General features: G+C 44.3%; 1 protein-coding gene across 1 annotated transcript in view; it reads right to left on the reverse strand.

Annotated features, from left to right (window-relative positions):
• Positions 1-19,398, reverse strand: part of POLR3H (RNA polymerase III subunit H) — a 34,212-nt gene that overhangs the window by 14,128 nt on the left and 686 nt on the right. The window contains exons 2-3 of the mRNA XM_066596431.1: positions 17,475-17,593; positions 5,578-5,674 (exon numbers count right to left, since the gene is read on the reverse strand). Of these exons, the coding sequence (XP_066452528.1) occupies positions 5,578-5,674; positions 17,475-17,585 (208 nt within the window). The 5' untranslated portion in view covers positions 17,586-17,593. The remainder of the gene's footprint in view (positions 1-5,577; positions 5,675-17,474; positions 17,594-19,398) is intronic.

The following is a 19,398-nucleotide window of genomic DNA, read 5'->3' on the forward strand; positions in this document are numbered from 1 at the left end:
TGGAACACATGTCCGCTTTTGGTTGGAAAAAATACAGTATATGAATTTAAAGGAGTTGTTCAAGAATAGCTGTCCATACAGCCAGTAAAAGGTTGGGAGAATTGATGTGCATCTAGGAAAGGGTAGGGGCCACAGGATGCATAGGCTAATACTACACTGTGCTAATGCTGATGTCATCTTTATAGGCTGTAGTCAGCCGGAGCGGTCTCTAAACAAGCTACGATTATTGGCTGCAGCAGCAGGTTTACAGGACATCAAAGGCTGACCGTATAATGACAAAGTCACAAAATGTTAGACATTTTTTTAAAAGTGTTAAAATCTGAAAACTAACATTTTGCATTGTCATACGTATTCAGAACCTTTGGTGTGACACTTGAAGTGTAGCTCTAGGGGCTTCCCATTTCTCTTGATCATCTCCAAGATGTTTCTACACCTAGATTGGAGTCACCTGTAGTACTCAGCTCAGAATTTTAAGAGACACGCTCCTGTCTATATAAGGTCTCACAACTCACAATGCATATCAGAGCCAAAACCAAGCCCTGGGGATGAAAGAACTGCCAGTAGAGCTCAGAGACAGGATTGTGTGGAGGCACAGATCGGAAGAAGGCTGCAAAAAATTTCTGCTGTATGGAAAATTCCCAAGAGCACAACGGCCTCCATAATTCTTAAATGGAAGTAGTTTGGAACAACCAGGACTCTTACAAGGGCAGGCCAACCTACCAAACTAAGCAACTGGTTGAGAAGGGCCTTGGTCAGAGATGTGACCAAGAACCCAATGGTTGCCAACCTAAATGTTTCTTTTTTCTGGACAACTTATTCAAAAATCACAGACAGCCAAAATTTTTCTTTACAGACACATGGAAAAACTCTAATGAATGATAAAAATGATAAGAGATACATGTCTATAGATCAGATACTGACATGAACTCATTCCCAGTATTTACTGTGACAGTAATTACAATAATAATAAAGTATTGCCCTATATAAGCCCATCATGTTCATGGTGGCTGTTCAATGTGATCCTGCAAGTAGATATTTTTTTTCAAACTGAATGTCTTTAGTCGCATTTATGCTTTTGTAAACTTGTATCTCCCCCAGCAGTTAAAGAGCCTGTCAGAGCTTCTTACAGTGCTTAACGGTGTACTTACTGCATCTTCTCCCTGCTGATCTTCTGTCTCCTTCAGTCCCCCAGGTCACCTCACCTCCAGCTGGCTGATTCTTCTGCTGCCTGTGACAAGTGTACATTCACATGCAGTCTCTTTCCTGCCCGGAATGTACGCTATGTCACTAGTTCACAGTCTTGCAGGGAGTGCCGAGCTATTGCGGAAACTGCGCATGCCTGCTGTCTCTGCAACAGATCAGCATTCCTTCCTAGCCAGTGAAGACTACATCACAGGGATGTGACCTTCACTGACCAGCAGGAAGAAGAATGTGAGGAATGCACGCTTCATAACAAGCGAGCCAAATTGCGGTAAGCTGACCTGGGCGACTGGAGAAGATCAGCGAGGAGAAGATGCCGTAAGGAGTCTGCCTGTGGAGGAATAGTATAGAATTTTTTTTAGTGACAGAACCCCTTTAACCCCTTCCCTTCATAGGACGTAAGGATACGTCATGGCAGCAGGGTACTTCCCGCAATTTGACATACCCTTATGTCATGTCATTAAAGTGTCACCGTGGTGACAATCGCGGCGACACAGTAGTGATGACTGCTGACAAAGTCAGTAGCCGATCACTACTTGCGGGCTAGGGACTAATCACAGTGGTCCCTCCCCCACGATCGCTGTGATTGGTCAGTGAACCGCTCACTGACCAATCACAGCGCGGCAGCAGAGTTCACGCTGTTTACAGTATTGGCTCCGTCTGCAAGCACCGCAGGGTCTTTCCGGTGCTTGTAGAGAGAGCACCTGCTGTCAAAACTGTGAAAAAAATAGAGCAATTGGTAGTGTAGTGTAGTGAGTGAGTGTTCCGTAGTGTAGTGTAGTGAGTGAGTGATCAGTAGTGTAGTATAGTGAGTGAGTGATCAGTAGTGTAGTGTAGTCAGTGATCAGTAGTGTAGTGTAGTCAGTGATCAGTAGTGTAGTGTAGTCAGTGATCAGTAGTGTAGTGTAGTCAGTGATCAGTAGTGTAGTATAGTGTAGTCAGTGATCAGTAGTGTAGTGCAGTCAGTGATCAGTAGTGTAGTGTAGTGTAGTCAGTGATCAGTAGTGTAGTGTATTCTATGATCAGTAGTGTAGTCAGTGATCAGTAGTGTAGTGTAGTCAGTGATCAGTGGTGTAGTGTAGTCAGTGATCAGTAGTGTAGTGTAGTCAGTGATCAGTAGTGTAGTGTAGTCAGTGATCAGTAGTGTAGTGTAGTCAGTGATCAGTAGTGTAGTGTAGTCAGTGATCAGTAGTGTAGTGTAGTCAGTGATCAGTAGTGTAGTCAGTGATCAGTAGTGTAGTCAGTGATCAGTAGTGTAGTGTAGTCAGTGATCAGTAGTGTAGTGTAGTCAGTGATCAGTAGTGTAGTGTAGTCAGTGATCAGTAGTGTAGTGTAGTCAGTGATCAGTAGTGTAGTGTAGTCAGTGATCAGTAGTGTAGTGCAGTCAGTGATCAGTAGTGTAGTCAGTGATCAGTAGTGTAGTCAGTGATCAGTAGTGTAGTCAGTGATCAGTAGTGTAGTGTAGTGTATTCAATGATCAGTAATGTAGTCAGTGATCAGTAGTGTAGTGGAGTGTAGTCAGTGATCAGTAGTGTAGTGTAGTCAGTGATCAGTAGTGTAGTGTAGTCAGTGATCAGTAGCATAGTGTAGTCAGTGATCAGTAGTGTAGCATAGTGTAGTCAGTGATCAGTAGTGTAGTATAGTGTAGTCAGTGATCAGTAGTGTAGTATAGTGTAGTCAGTGATCAGTAGTGTAGTATAGTGTAGTCAGTGATCAGTAGTGTAGTGCAGTCAGTGATCAGTAGTGTAGTGTAGTCAGTGATCAGTAGTGTAGTGTATTCTATGATCAGTAGTGTAGTCAGTGATCAGTAATGTAGTGTATTCTATGATCAGTAGTGTAGTCAGTGATCAGTAGTGTAGTGTAGTGTAGTCAGTGATCAGTAGTGTAGTGTAGCGTAGTCAGTGATCAGTAGTGTAGTGTATTCTATGATCAGTAGTGTAGTCAGTGATCAGTAGTGTAGTGTAGTGTATTCAATGATCAGTAGTGTAGTCAGTGATCAGTAGTGTAGTGCAGTGTAGTCAGTGATCTGTAGTGTAGTGTAGTCAGTGATCAGTAGTGTAGTGTATTCTATGATCAGTAGTGTAGTCAGTGATCAGTAGTGTAGTGTAGTGTATTCAATGATCAGTAATGTAGTCAGTGATCAGTAGTGTAGTGCAGTGTAGTCAGTGATCAGTAGTGTAGTGTAGTGTAGTCAGTGATCAGTAGTGTAGTGTATTCTATGATCAGTAGTGTAGTCAGTGATCAGTAGTGTAGTGTATTCTATGATCAGTAGTGTAGTCAGTGATCAATAGTGCAGTGTATTCAATGATCAGTAGTGTAGTCAGTGATCAGTAGTGTAGTGCAGTGTAGTCAGTGATCAGTAGTGTAGTGTATTCTATGATCAGTAGTGTAGTCAGTGATCAGTAGTGTAGTGTATTCTATGATCAGTAGTGTAGTCAGTGATCAATAGTGCAGTGTATTCAATGATCAGTAGTGTAGTGCAGTGTAGTCAGTGATCAGTAGTGTAGTATAGTGTAGTCAGTGATGAGTAGTGTAGTGTAGTCAGTGATCAGTAGTGTAGTGTAGTGTAGTCAGTGATCAGTAGTGTAGTGCAGTGTAGTGAGTGACCAGTAGTGTATGATCAGAAGTGTAGTGTAGCGTGTTGTTTTAGTTTAAAAAAAAAAAAAAAAGGTCCTGTTGTATTCCCATTTCATAGTAACCCATCCCGTCAGTCAGTGTAGTGTGTAGCATTTAGTTAGTCCGTGTAGTGTGTAGCATGTAGTTAGTCCGTGTAGTGTCGGTGTATTCGTCAGTGTAAAAAAAATACAAAAAAAAAAAAGTTTCTGTTGTATTCCCATTTTGTAGTCACCCATCCTGTCATTAGTCAGTGTAGCGTGTAGTTAGTCTGCGTGACTGAAAAAGTGCATTTCTGGCGTTCTTTTTTCGGACGACATTCACTGTGTGGGGAAAATAATGCGTTACTTTGATAGATCGGACTTTTACGGACAGGGCGATACCAAATATGTATTTTTCATATTATAATTATGGCAAAAAGGGGGTGATTTAAACTTTTATTACTTTTTTTTTACAATTAATAAAAAACTTTATTGATCTTATTTTTCTTTTTTTTTTTTTTATGTCCCCTGGGGGACCACAACTGTTGATGCTTTGATCACTCCTGCACTATGACGTAACACCGTATGATTGCAGTTATTGCCAGCAGGTGTCAGCTGTAATAAACAGCTGATGCCCGCACTGTATGAAGAGAGGTCGTGCCACGATCTCTCTTCATATATACCCCAATGCTGCAGGACGTAAATGTAATCTGCAGAGTGCCCGGCACAGAAAAAAAAAATAAAACATGGCAAAAATAGCTAATTTAGCCTATCTCACCATACAAAAAACGGAATAGAAAGGGAGCAAAATGCTGCACAGATCAACAAATGGTACTAATAAAGTACAACTAAAATAAAATAAAAACCCTTACACAGCTCCGTTTATTAAAAAAAAAAAGAAAATGCAAGGGGTCTTTAAATGCAGCGATAAAAAAAAAAACTTCTTTTTTTAAACTGAAAAACTAGCAAAAAAGAAAAAAACTATTACAATTTGGTATTGGCATAGTCATAGTGGCCTGTTATATATTATTTATACTAAATGCAGTGAAAAATAAAAATACAAAACATGCCAGAATTACAGATTTTGTTAACCTTGCCACTAGAAAAAAAATGGAATAAAAAGCGATCAAAATTTTACATGTTCCTAAAAATTAGATAAATGAAGACTAGGGTTTATCGTGCAAAAAAACAAGCCCTTCTAGAGCTCTGGCAATGGAAAAAAAAAAATAATACGGCTCTTGAAATGTTTTAAATGTACAAAAATAGCAAAACATAAAAAAACTGTATAAACTTGGTATCGCCGGAATCGTGCTGACTCAGCGAATAATGTTATCACACTATTTATTCTGCACGCTGAACGCCGTAAAAATAAAATCCAAAAAACAAATGGCAGAATTTCTTTTTTTTTCCCCCAATCTCCCTACAATTTTTTAACAAAAAATTATGCAATACATTATATATACCCAAAAATGATGCCATCAAAAAATACAACTTGTCCTGCAAAAAACAAGCCCTCATATGGCTGTGTCAATGGAAAAATGAAAAAGTTATGGCTCTTGGAACGCGACTGCAAAATTAGTTGAAATTAAATGATTAGACGATTTAAAAAAACCTGCCCTGGTGGGCACGACAGGGTGGTAAGAAACCCGCCACTCAAGGGGTTAATAGACATAGGGACTTGCTGGGTTGAGATCCCTTCTATTGTAATATATGCAGGACAATACCATAATGCTGCAGTCAGACATTGTAAAAAAGATGGAAGACTATAGCAGCCAGGACTAACCTTTGGTGTGAGAAGCTCCGTCACCGGGAAATATGTAGGAATCATCTAGTTTAGTGATATCGTACAGGCAGATGCAGAGGCCCACATTATATACAACCTGCGGGAGAAGAGAGCGCCATGAATCCTTACTCTACAACAGATTTCACATTAGATCCTGCGCAACAGACTGAAAACTGCTGCTGTTAGTACAGAATGTGCTGACAAGATGTCAATCTGCAGTCTGTGGCTAAGGAGCGGGGACTTTAAAGATTAGAATGGAAAGCTCTGCACACATTGGATAGCATATTTTGGATCCTTATAAAGAATAATAGTACTGAATATAGAGAGAAAAGGGGAAGCTATTAGTCTAGGGCAGGGGTGTCAAACTCATTTTCACCGGGGGCCACATCAGGTTTTTGGTGAACTTCAAAGGGCCGATTGTAAGACAGTACAGTAAGGGCTCGTTCACACCAGCGTATTTGCGCACATAATATGCAGAGAACAGAAGCCATTGATGTCAATGATTTCATTCACATGATGTATATTCTCACACAGCATGACCTATATTGTTTCAAACTACGCACCCCGATAGGCCATTGAAGTGAATGGGCCACGCAAATACGTGGTGAATGCGCAGGAAGCCTGTGTATTCAATGCATATTTGCGCACCATCTCAGGGGGCCCATCTACGTTCTTTTCTGCGTGCCCAAATACGCAGGCATAAGCGATTTTCGATTGCGCAAATACGTAGCGTATTTGTGCGACCGAAATGCAATTACGCCCGTGTGAACGAGCCCTAATAGTGACCCCCTCGCAGTAGTAATAGTGACTCTGATAGTGGCCTCAGTAAAAATAGTGACCCCTATAGTGGTCGCAGTAATAATAGTGACTCTCATAGTTGCTCTAGTAAAAATATTGACCCCCACAGTAGACCAGTTAGTAATAGCGATCCCCACAGTGGCCCCAGTAGTAATAGCGACTACTACAGTAATATTACCCCCTCCCAGCAGCAATATTACCCCCTCCCAGCAACAATATTAACCCCCCCACACAGCAACATTAACCCCCACCAGCAATATTAACCCCTCCCAGCAACAGTATTAACCCCCACCCACCCAGCAGCAATATTAACACCCCCCCTCCCCTTCCCAACCCTGCAGCAATATTAACCCCCTGCCAGCAACAATATTAACCCCCTCCCAGCAGCAATATTAACCCCCACCAGCAATATTACCACCCCACCCGATGCCCGCAGCAATATTAACCCCCTGCCAGCAACAATTTAAACCCCTCCCCCCCAACACACCAGCAATATTAACTCCCTCAGCCCCGGCAGCAATCAGCATTATTAACCTTCTCCCAGCAACAACAATATTAACCCTCACCCCCCAGCAGCAATATTAACTTCCCCCTTCCCCAGCCATATGCTTACCTCCTCCTCGGATCGTGCTGAGCCCGGGTGGCATATGAACTTTTCCCACAAGACTTCTGCACTATTGAGCAATTCCAGCAACCTGATTGGGGAATCAGCCAACCCAGAGAACCAAACAACCAATCAGATTGCTGGAATTGCTGACAAGTGCAGAAGTCTTGTGGAAAAAGTTCATATGCGTCCGGGTGTGCACTGACATCAGTGAGCAGCACGGCACGCTTCCTCCGTGAGTCCTCTCCTGCGGAACTGAAGAGCAGGGGACTCAGGGGAGAAGGGATCAGCGCTGTCAGTGTGATTACCAGCGGGGAGCTGCGGCACCCCAGCTGGTAATCACTACTCGGCACGCCGCGGGCCACATAACACAAGGCAGCGGGCCGTATTCGGCCCGCGGGCCTTGTGTTTGACACATGTGGTCTAGGGTATACATGGCTTATTAGAAGTACTAGGAATACTTTACTCCCGTTTTAATGTTTCCCTCTACATCCCCTCTTTTCTAGCGATGTGGCTCAGATCTTATGGTGGAGTTGTTCCTTGATGCCACACTTTGTTGAATGCCTGTCGTGGTTTCGCCCCAGTTAGCCATGGTTCATTCTCAATGGCACAAAAGGGCCTTTTGAAAAATTTTCTGGCTGACACCCGTTCAATTATTCCTTGACACTGGAAGACCACACATGAGGTATTGACGTCTCGGAGATGCATTATCTATTGTTGATGGAACAGATGATAGCAGAGAATGGTGATAAATATGATCATTTCTACAGTACATGTGCATCATGGATAGAGTTTCTTTTCGGTGCAGAGAGAGAACAATGGCTTATCTGAGCTGCCAAATAGCTTGCAAATAAGGGAGCTGGAACAATACCTCTGCAGTGCCACCTGTTAGAAGGCAGCATTCCTGCAAGTGAATGTTAGACTCTTTATACAAGTCTTGTAACAATGACTGGGAACTGAAATGGCCTTATAAGTCTCCTCACTCACTCACCTTCTAGGTGTTCTCCCTAAGGAGCAAAGATAGCGTTCCTGACCCAAATAGCTTGATACGGTATTGCATGGGTGCAATTGGATTTTCCCTCCTTTTACTCCTGTTTTACTATGATCAGGACCAGGATGTGCTAAGGGAGAGGTCAGGCACTGCTAAATCTATACGAGAGGACCAAGGCAGACCGTCTGAGCATGAATGTCTGCCTACAGGGCTAACTACAAGATCTATCTTTGAATTTGGTGCAGAAAATGAAATTGATGTAATAACCTTGTGGCTTAGATGGGGCCTGAAATATTGTGTAATGGCCGTGAGAGATGAGAGAGTGAAGAATGGTGCGGGCGTGCCACCTACCAGATACACACTCTACTAGCTGAGCGTGAGGAAGCACAAGTAATTAGACACAAAACTGGTAAAATGGCACAACCTTACAGAGAACTTGAGAGCACAAAGGAGTGTAATCCAACTTCTCTTAGCAATCAGCAGTAAAATGTGTTTCGGTATTGTATGATATTACATATTTATCTTTTTTTAAAACATGGTCTTTTAATTTTATAGCTCCTTTTGCATGTTATTATCTTTTATGTGATTTTATATCAGACTGGCTGATATACCCGGCTTCGCCTGAGTTCATGTGGTACACAGAAAATTTTGTGAAGTCGCGGTTACTTCAGAGGAACCGAAGAATAAAATAAGTATACACATAAAGGAACGTTAGATTCTGCTCAGACTGCATGTACCGATGTCCCTCTGCAGAATGTGTCACCTCTCCTTTTACCCTTAAATGTAACACCCCTTTTTATTCCAATTTACCCCCAGACTGGAGATTGCAGCCCCTTCTTCGCCTTAAAGACATGTTCCATCCCTGCAGTCCATGGCCACTTCCTTATGTACTTTACGGCCTTTCAGTATATACACACAGAGGTGAGGTAGATTCTCCTCGGTATATACACACGGAGGTGAGGTAGATTCTCCTCGGTATATACACACGGAGGTGAGGTAGATTCTCCTCGGTATATACACACGGAGGTGAGGTAGATTCTCCTCGGTATATACACACGGAGGTGAGGTAGATTCTCCTCGGTGTATACACACGGAGATGAGGTAGATTCTCCTCGGTGTATACACACGGAGGTGAGGTAGATTCTCCTCGGTGTATACACACGGAGGTGAGGTAGATTCTCCTCGGTGTATACACACGGAGGTGAGGTAGATTCTCCTCGGTGTATACACAAGGAGGTGAGGTAGATTCTCCTCGGTGTATACACACGGAGGTGAGGTGGATTCTCCTCGGTGTATACACACGGAGGTGAGGTGGATTCTCCTCGGTGTATACACACGGAGGTGAGGTGGATTCTCCTCGTTGTATACACACGGAGGTGAGGTGGATTCTCCTCGTTGTATACACACGGAGGTGAGGTGGATTCTCCTCGTTGTATACACACGGAGGGGAGGTGGATTCTCCTCGGTGTATACACACGGAGGGGAGGTGGATTCTCCTCGGTGTATACACACGGAGGGGAGGTGGATTCTCCTCGGTGTATACACACGGAGGGGAGGTGGATTCTCCTCGGTGTATACACACGGAGGGGAGGTGGATTCTCCTCGGTGTATACACACGGAGGGGAGGTGGATTCTCCTCGGTGTATACACACGGAGGGGAGGTGGATTCTCCTCGGTGTATACACACGGAGGGGAGGTGGATTCTCCTCGGTGTATACACACGGAGGGGAGGTGGATTCTCCTCGGTGTATACACACGGAGGGGAGGTGGATTCTCCTCGGTGTATACACACGGAGGGGAGGTGGATTCTCCTCGGTGTATACACACGGAGGGGAGGTGGATTCTCCTCGGTGTATACACACGGAGGGGAGGTGGATTCTCCTCGGTGTATACACACGGAGGGGAGGTGGATTCTCCTCGGTGTATACACACGGAGGGGAGGTGGATTCTCCTCGGTGTATACACACGGAGGGGAGGTGGATTCTCCTCGGTGTATACACACGGAGGGGAGGTGGATTCTCCTCGGTGTATACACACGGAGGGGAGGTGGATTCTCCTCGGTGTATACACACGGAGGGGAGGTGGATTCTCCTCGGTGTATACACACGGAGGGGAGGTGGATTCTCCTCGGTGTATACACACGGAGGGGAGGTGGATTCTCCTCGGTGTATACACACGGAGGGGAGGTGGATTCTCCTCGGTATATACACACGGAGGGGAGGTAGATTCTCCTCGGTATATACACACGGAGGGGAGGTAGATTCTCCTCGGTATATACACACGGAGGGGAGGTAGATTCTCCTCGGTATATACACACGGAGGGGAGGTAGATTCTCCTCGGTATATACACACGGAGGGGAGGTAGATTCTCCTCGGTATATACACACGGAGGGGAGGTAGATTCTCCTCGGTATATACACACGGAGGGGAGGTAGATTCTCCTCGGTATATACACACGGAGGGGAGGTAGATTCTCCTCGGTGTATACACACGGAGGGGAGGTAGATTCTCCTCGGTGTATACACACGGAGGGGAGGTAGATTCTCCTCGGTATATACACACGGAGGGGAGGTAGATTCTCCTCGGTATATACACACGGAGGTGAGGTAGATTCTCCTCGATATATACACACGGAGGGGAGGTAGATTCTCCTCGGTATATACACACACGGAGGTGAGGTAGATTCTCCTCGGTATATACACACACGGAGGTGAGGTAGATTCTCCTCGGTATATACACACACGGAGGTGAGGTAGATTCTCCTCGGTATATACACACACGGAGGTGAGGTAGATTCTCCTCGGTATATACACACACGGAGGTGAGGTAGATTCTCCTCGGTATATACACACACGGAGGTGAGGTAGATTCTCCTCGGTATATACACACACGGAGGTGAGGTAGATTCTCCTCGGTATATACACACACGGAGGTGAGGTAGATTCTCCTCGGTATATATACACACGGAGGTGAGGTAGATTCTCCTCGGTATATACACACACGGAGGTGAGGTAGATTCTCCTCGGTATATACACACACGGAGGTGAGGTAGATTCTCCTCGGTATATACACACACGGAAGTGAGGTAGATTCTCCTCGGTATATACACACACGGAAGTGAGGTAGATTCTCCTCGGTATATACACACACGGAAGTGAGGTAGATTCTCCTCGGTATATACACACACGGAGGTGAGGTAGATTCTCCTCGGTATATACACACGGAGGTAAGGTAGATTCTCCTCGGTATATACACCAAAAAACAGGGAATCCCACGCAGAACCTTATGCATGCAAGCAAGACCACAACAGAACATACATGACTCCAAACAACAAGTTTCTCTACATCCTTGAAACTAGCGAGAATCAGGAAAATAGCAAAAAGAATAAATGACCAGAACCCTCTAGAAAGAGCGGCTGTATGTATATATATATATATATATATATATATATATATATATATATATATATATATATATATATATACACAATACTTAAGAAATGTGCCAGGTGTGCCTCTGAGTTAGAAGGAGGGATATATTTAAGCCAAGAACTATTTTCTTACTTATCGACCTGTATCTTTGAATTTGGCAGTACAGAAGGAAAACCATGAAGATATCACACTTAGCTGAGACGCTTCATCAACATGTACAGATCAGTCAGGCATGTGCATGCCAATACATTTTTGCAGTGTTTCTATTCTCTGACCATGTTAAAATAATAGCCCTTTTCTCTACATCCTTGAAACCGGTAAAACAATAGCCCTTTAAGGGCTTATTCACACGGGCCCTTTACAGTTTTAGTCAAAAGTTTGGGCATGCTTTTTTTTTTTAATTATTTATTTTCTACATTGTACATTAAAGACATGAAAACCACAAAGGAAAAAACACAAATGGAATTAAATAGTAAAAAAAAAAAGTGATAAACCAGAATGCTTTATATTTTAGATTCTTCAATGTAGCCCCTTTTGCTTTGATGACAGCTTTTCACTCTCTCAATTAGCTTCATGAGGTAGTCACCTGGAATGGCCTCCCCACACTCTTGAAGGAGTTCTCAGATGTGATACACACTTGTTGGCTGCTTTTCCTTCACTCTGTGCTCCAACTCATCTCACACCATCTGGATTGGGATTAGCTCAGATGCCATGTCATCTGACGCAGCACTCCATCACTCTTCTCCTTGGTCAAATAACCCTTACATAGCCTGGAGGTGTTTGGGGTCATTGTCCTGCTGAAAAACAAATGATGGTCCCACTAAGCAAAAACGAGATGTGATGGCATGTGGCTGCAGATACTGTGGTAGGCATGCTGGTTAAGGGTGCAATCCCACAAACGTATATTGGCTCGGTTTTCACGCCGAGCCGATATACGTTGTCCACATGTGCAGGGGGGGGGGGGGGGGGTTGGGGGGAGGATGGAAGAGCCAGGAGCAGGAACTGAGCTCCCGCCCCCTCTCTACCTCCTCTCCGCCCCTCTGCACTATTTGCAATGCGGAGAGGCGGGGCTAATTCTCGGAACTTAGCCCCGCCCCCCGCCCGCCTCTCCCCATTGCAAATAGTGCAGAGGGGCAAAGAGGAGGTGGGAGTTCAGTTCCTGCTCGTGGCTCTTCCATCCTCCCCCCTGCACATGAGGACAACGTATATCAGCTCGGCGTGAAGACCGAGCCGATATACGTTCGTCTGAATGCAGCCTAAGTGTGTCTGGAATTTTTAATAGATTTACCAACAGTGTCACCAACAAAGCACCAGCATACCATCATACGTCCTCCTCCATGATGGACGGTGGGAACCACGCATGTAGAAACCATCTGCTCACTTTTTCTGTGCTTCACAAAGACATAGTGCTTGCAACCCAAAATTTCAAATTTTGACACATCAGTCCGAAGTACAGATTTCCACTGGTCTAATGTCCATTCCTTGAGTTTCTTGGACCAAGCAAGTCTCTTCTTGTTGATGATGCTCAGTGGTGGCTTCACTGCAGCCCTGATCCTCAAGTCTCTTCTAAACAGTTGATTTAGAGATGTGTCTGGTCCGTGATCTCTGTGAAGCATTTATGTGGGCTCTAATCTGAGGTGCTGGTAACGCTAATGAACTCATCCTCTGCAAGAGGTAAGGGTGCTTTTAGACGGAACGATTATCGTGCAAAAGATTGTTCAAACGAGCTAAAGTGAACGATAATTGTTGAGTCTAAATGCGAGCCAGCGACCAAAATGATGAACGAGACTCGTGCACTTCTCACTTATTGTTCATTTTATGCAGGCATAAAAATCATCGTTGGCTCGTTCACGTCTCGTTCCATTTAAACAGCGCTCATTCAGTCTTTAACATCCACTAATGTGAACGTCTGCATGATACTGAACGATTGTCGGTCAATGAATCTGCCTGTGTAAACAGGCTGCACGAGAGCGACGAGCTAGCGGTGATGTCACTGGTTCGTTTGCTTGTGCAAACGAGAATGGTCTCGTCTAAAAGGAGCCTAAGTCTTGGGGCCGTCCTTACAAAAGCCCGGTTCATTGCAGCGTTTCGATGGTTTTCCTGACTGCACTTGAGGATATCCTCAGTCTTTGAAATGTTCCCAGCTGACTGACCTTCACGTCTTTAAGTAATGATGGACAGTCTTTGCTCTTTACTTCATTGAGTTGTTGCTGCCCTAATGTGGATTAGAAGAGTAGTTGTATAGAACGAAACACTGTATGGAATTGTGTACCAGCTCTACCTCTGCATAATGCAACTGATGGCCTTAAGCACATCAAGGAGGTACGAAATTTCACAAATTAACTCTTGACAAGGCATGCCTATTAACTGAAAACCATTCCAGGTGACTACCTCATGATTGGGAGAATGCCAAAGCGTGCAAGGCTGTCGTCAAAGCAAAAGGGGAGAGAATCTAAAATATAAAACATATTCTGCTTTAACACTTTTTTATGTACTACTTACTTCCATATGTGTTCCCTCATAGTTTTTACATCTTCAATATGAAAATACAACATAAGAAAAAAAAACATGACAAATAAAGGTGTGTCCAAACTTTTGACTGGTACTGTACATAGAGGAAAAAGGTAACAACCTAGAAGGGGGTTCTTTACTGTAAGAGCAGTGAGACTACAGATCTCTCTGCCTGAGGACATGGTGATGGCAAATTAAAAAAAAAAAAAAAAAAGAGTATAAAAGGGGTCTGGACGCCTTTCTAGAGTGTTAGAATATTACATGTTATATCACTGATTACTCAGAATGGTCGGTGATCCAGGATTATTCTGATTGACAGTTTGGAATTGGGAAGGATTTTTTTCCAAAATTGAGGAAAATTGGCTTCTACCTCATTGGGGCTTTTAGCCTTCCTCTGGATCAACATTACAGGATGACAGGCTGAACTGGATGGACATGTTTTTTTTCATCTTACACACTATGATAAAGCATTATGCCGCCCATCTAAAGGGCAGATGTGTTTGAAAGACCCATGTACACATACTACCCTGACTGATAAAGAATGCCAACAACCTAGTGCTATGGGCAATACTGGTTGGATTTTGCCTGCCTGATATTGAGAAGTGCAGAGTCTCACTATTAACCCTTTAATAACGCGGCCCTTTTTCTTTTTCCATTTTCATTTTTTCCTCCCCCCTTTAAAAAAATCATAACTCCTTTTTTTATCCATCGACATCACTGTATGAGGGCTTGTTTTTTGCGGGACGAGTTGTATTTTTCAATGGTGCTATTTAAAGTACCATATAATGTACAGAAAAACCTTTTAAAAATTAAAAGTGGAGTAAAATGAAAAAAAAAACGACATTTCGCCATCTTTCAGTACGTCTTGTTTCTACGGCGCACAAACGGCAACAGAAACGACATGATAACTTGATTCTATGGGTCGGTACGATTACTACGATACCAAACTTGCATAGTTTTTTTTTTACTATACTCCTCTTTTTTTTTTTTCAAAGACATTTAATTTTTTTCAATGATTTTCTGCCGTCATTTTGTGCGCACGATAACTCTTTACTTTTCCGTCGACGTAGTTAAGCCATGGCTCATTTTTTTCTGGATGTTCTGTAGTTTCTGATAGTACTGATTTGGAATACATACGACTTTTTGATCGCTTTTTACTGCGGTTTTTCTCGGAGACAGGGTAACTAAAAAAGTGCATTTCTGGCGTTCTTTATTTTTTTTTCGGATGACGTTCACTGTGCGGGAAAAATAATGCGCTACTTTGATAGTTCGGACTTTTACGGACGCGGCGATACCAAATACATATTTTTAATTTATTATTTCGATTTTTTATTAATAGATATGGCAAAAGGGGGGTGATTTAAACTTTTACTACATTTTTTTTTTTTCAATTAAAAAAAACTTTATTGATTTTTTTACATTACTTTGAAGTCCCCCTGGGGGACTTTAACATGCGATGCTTTGATCGCTCCTGCAGTATGACGTAATGCTATAGCATTATGTCATACTGCTTTTTGACAGGCAGTCTATCAAGCCACCCCACGGGGATGGCTTGATACGCAGTCTATTAAGGCAGCACTGCGGCCTTTCATTAGGCCCCCGGCTGCCATGACACCTGCACGGCTCCCCCGATCTCACCACGGGGGGGCCGTGCGGGACCCCCGAACATCGTTCGGGGGATTTAAATGCCGCTGTCAGAATTGACAGCGGCATTTAAATGGTTAATAGTCGCGAGCTTGCCACGCAACCTCTCTTCATACATACCCCGACGCTCCATGACGTACCGGTACATCATTGGTCGTGAAGGGGTTAAAGCAACATGTGGTTTGGCCTCCAACAGTCATATTAAGGCTGGCTGTCCACGGGCGAGGTGTCATTGAGAGATCCGTGGTGATAAATCGCACCCAGAGCTCATATGACAAGCTTTCCGTAGGATAACTATGGAAAGCTCAGCCTACTGCACACAAGTGTAAATTCATAATGATTTTCCGCTTGTGTGATTAAAATCGTGGCATGCCGCAATTCTCCACGATGAGCCTGTCATTAATATAGGCTCACTGCGGAGACCTTTTAGAGCTCCCCCCTCCTCCCCCGCGGCGGAATATCGCTAACGATATTCCGTCACGACAGTGAAAAGGCGACCTAATATGGAGTCAGAGTAATGTTTGTTGAGCCAAAAGCCACCTAAAATCTATGGCCAGGTTTACCCCTCTCACATTGCCCTCCCCCCTCCATCCCATAAGGAACTTTCAGACCTGTTTTCTTTTTCGTGAGTAGTTTAGTGGAGCGTCTGTTTTAGGCCTCCTTCACACAGGCAACAGCGATATCACCACTACAAAATCCCAGCGATATCGCAGTTTTATCCCCGTGACTTTGTAGCGTCATAGCGATGCATTTTCAGGCAACGCTGCTGCATGCGATTTTATCGCGAAGTTAGGCCCTTCCCCCGAAAATAAGCCCTAGCTTAGCTCCAAAATAATTATAATAATCTTTATTTGTATAGAGCTAACTTATTCCGCAGCCCTAAAATGCTCGGGCCGGGTCTTCTGCCATCGCATTGTTTCATCCAGCGCTGCATTGGTTGGCTGAGCAGCGCTCACGAACCAATCAAGGTCATCGCTTACTGCAGACGGGATTTATGAACTCTGCAACCAGGAAGTGATCTTCCATGGGCAAAAAGGGCTGCAGGACACGTGGCAGACCCCCAAGAGCAGCAGGAGGACCCGGACTGAACCTTTTAGGTAAGTATTCCTTTAAATTTTTTTTTGGTGCAGCTAGGGCTTATTTTCTAATGTTAAAGTCACATGACATCACATGAAAACCGCAATTTTGTGTGTTGTGATGCAACAAAAACAAAGACTCCATAGGGAAACATGGGCTACAAAAAACCCCAAATCACGGCAATACAGAGCATGCAGCGTTTTTTCTTGCAAGATATCATCAGAGAAAACATTGCTAATGTGAAGGAACCCATTAGAAAGCATGGGCTTCACATACATGCGTTATATCACATTGTGGCAAAAACACGCCATTTTGTTGCCCGTGCGAAAGCGAGCGGCCTTACAGAAGTTACACAGTAATTAAGTTCCTTCTTGGGCTTATTCAGATAAGTGGGTCCATTTTCGGTCTACAAACCTTAGACTGATTGTAACATGGTGTATTTTACGGGTCTCATTCATACGAGCTTAATTTCTCTGTCAAATGTTTTTTTTTAACATTCAAAAAAACAACTGAAAATGTTTTTTCATAGCATTGCTTATCTGTGATCTGTGAAAAGCGGAGTGAACACTCATTGACTTGAATGACTGTTGTGCAAGAAATCGGACCAGAACAGGATTTACTACTACATAGACTATTGGTCCATGTAAAAATACCTGTCTGAATAGCCCGACTGACAGTACTGGGTTCGTGCAGTCATTGGCGCACACGGACAGCACAGGAAGGAGAATTATACTTGTGTGAATAAGTCCCACAGTTTACTATTTCACACACACTACAATGTTAACGCAAGTTCAAAAAACTGATCATACTCTTGGACAGTTTATCTTGCACTATACTTCACCTTGTTGGCCAACTTCTTGTTTAGTTCTTCAGCAATTGAGTCATTTAGTTTGCGTTCAAACTGCCATGGCGTCGTCCGCACAGTGTCCACCATCTCCACTAGGACGAACATGGCGGCAGCTGACAAATACAGAAAAGAAGTAAGCAACAAACACTGCCGTTATAAAAGTATTAAGGTGCAGAAATACATTAATAGCATCTGTGTAGACGACACTTCACGGATGTTGGTAAATAGAATTCATGGCTGTAGTCACCGGGGTGACAGGCGTAGCTGTGGGGCCCCAACGACTAACAGCTGTTAAGGCCCACTTAGACAGAATAAGTGTTGGGCAAACGATGCCCGAGACTCGTCCCCGCACATACTTGCTCTAATGCTGCAGCACAAGAACTAGTATCGCTGGCTTATGGCGGGGCAGCTGCAGGAGAGTTTACTCCTCACTCTCCCCTGACCCTCTCCATTGACATAACATAGCAGCCGTTCAGTACTGAATGGCTGCTATGTACACTGAGCGATCAGCTCATCGTCCATCGTTTATGCGGCATAAACGATGGACGATGAGCTGACTGTTCAGTGTAAACGACTGAACAACTGCTATGTTAATTCCATGGAGAGGGGCAGGGGAGAATAAGGAGTGAACTCTCCTGCAGCTGCCCCGCTGTAAGCCATCGTTTGCCCAACACTCTTCCCATCTAAATAGGCCTTTAGTGAAGCTGCTGGAAGGGGGCGCTCCTTTCATATAATTTCTGTACTGTGACATCATGTGTTATGTTTGCATGGTGACAACATTAGGCTTTTCTTTCCTGTACTCGGATGTCACAGTGTACATGGAAACATGCCCTTGCTATGATATAATCCACTTGTCACAGTGTGCGTCCCCTCCGCAGTGTGTGTGTTAATGTTCATCCCTGTCAGACCCGTGACTAAGACAGCCTGGTCTCTCACAGACATCAGGCTTCCAGCCTTCTTGTAGCCCCCTCTCAGGGTGTAGCTCCAGCAGTCGTACCTCCTTCGGGGAAAGAGCGGAGTGGCTCCGGTGAAGATTCCGCTGTCCGCACACCCTGGAATTCATGTGACCACTGCAGCCAATCAGGGGCCACACAGTCACCGCCCATATCCTGGACACCATGATACCAGGAGTGCAGACAAGGCCTCTGATTGGTGCAGTCACCACCTGGGAGGAGGAGAGGGGTAAGCACTGCCTAATGACATAACCCGCCATTTAAAAAATAACTCAGATAATTCCTCTAGAAACAAGAGAGATGGCAAGCCTACGGCCGGCTTCATACGAGCGATAAAGTCACGCCAGATTCATACGTTGTTAAACACACAAATATGAACCCTATTCTCATACATATGAGTGATGTTTTCCCGAAGGCACCAGGGTTCTGGTTTCCCGCTGTGTTTGGGGGAAGCAGGAAAGTGGAATCCCGTGACCAAACGGTTACATCTCCGGCCGGAGCCCCACACTTCTGGCTGCACTATTTCTTCCTGTATTTTGAGCCAGATTTGCGACGGAACCTCCGACCGGACCTTCCAACGAAAATGAGCCCCGGCCTGACACGGATGCCACCTAGTACTGTATTACCTGTCGGCGATGATCACCACCTGGTGCCAAGCTTCAGTAGTACAAGGATAGTAATGGCCGTGTAGTATAAACAGCGCCACCAGCTGGAGGGGCAACTACAGGAGGCACACTCACTGCTTTGTACAATCATGGCCCCGGTGAGATTGGGAGCCGCTTAGTTTCTGCTTGTGCCCCATCAGCCTCCCCTACTTCCCGCAGACCTTCCTTCCTGCTTTACGGGGGACGACGTGCAGGACTGTAGGCACTTACCACCCAAGGTAAGTACATGCTACAAGGTGGTCTTCTCACCTGTGTTAGGGTCAGTTCGGGGTTTCCGTCTCTTCGCTCCGTTTTTTACCC

The sequence above is a fragment of the Eleutherodactylus coqui genome, chromosome 3 (assembly GCF_035609145.1).
Source record: "Eleutherodactylus coqui strain aEleCoq1 chromosome 3, aEleCoq1.hap1, whole genome shotgun sequence".
Classification (NCBI taxonomy): Eukaryota; Metazoa; Chordata; class Amphibia; order Anura; family Eleutherodactylidae; genus Eleutherodactylus; species Eleutherodactylus coqui.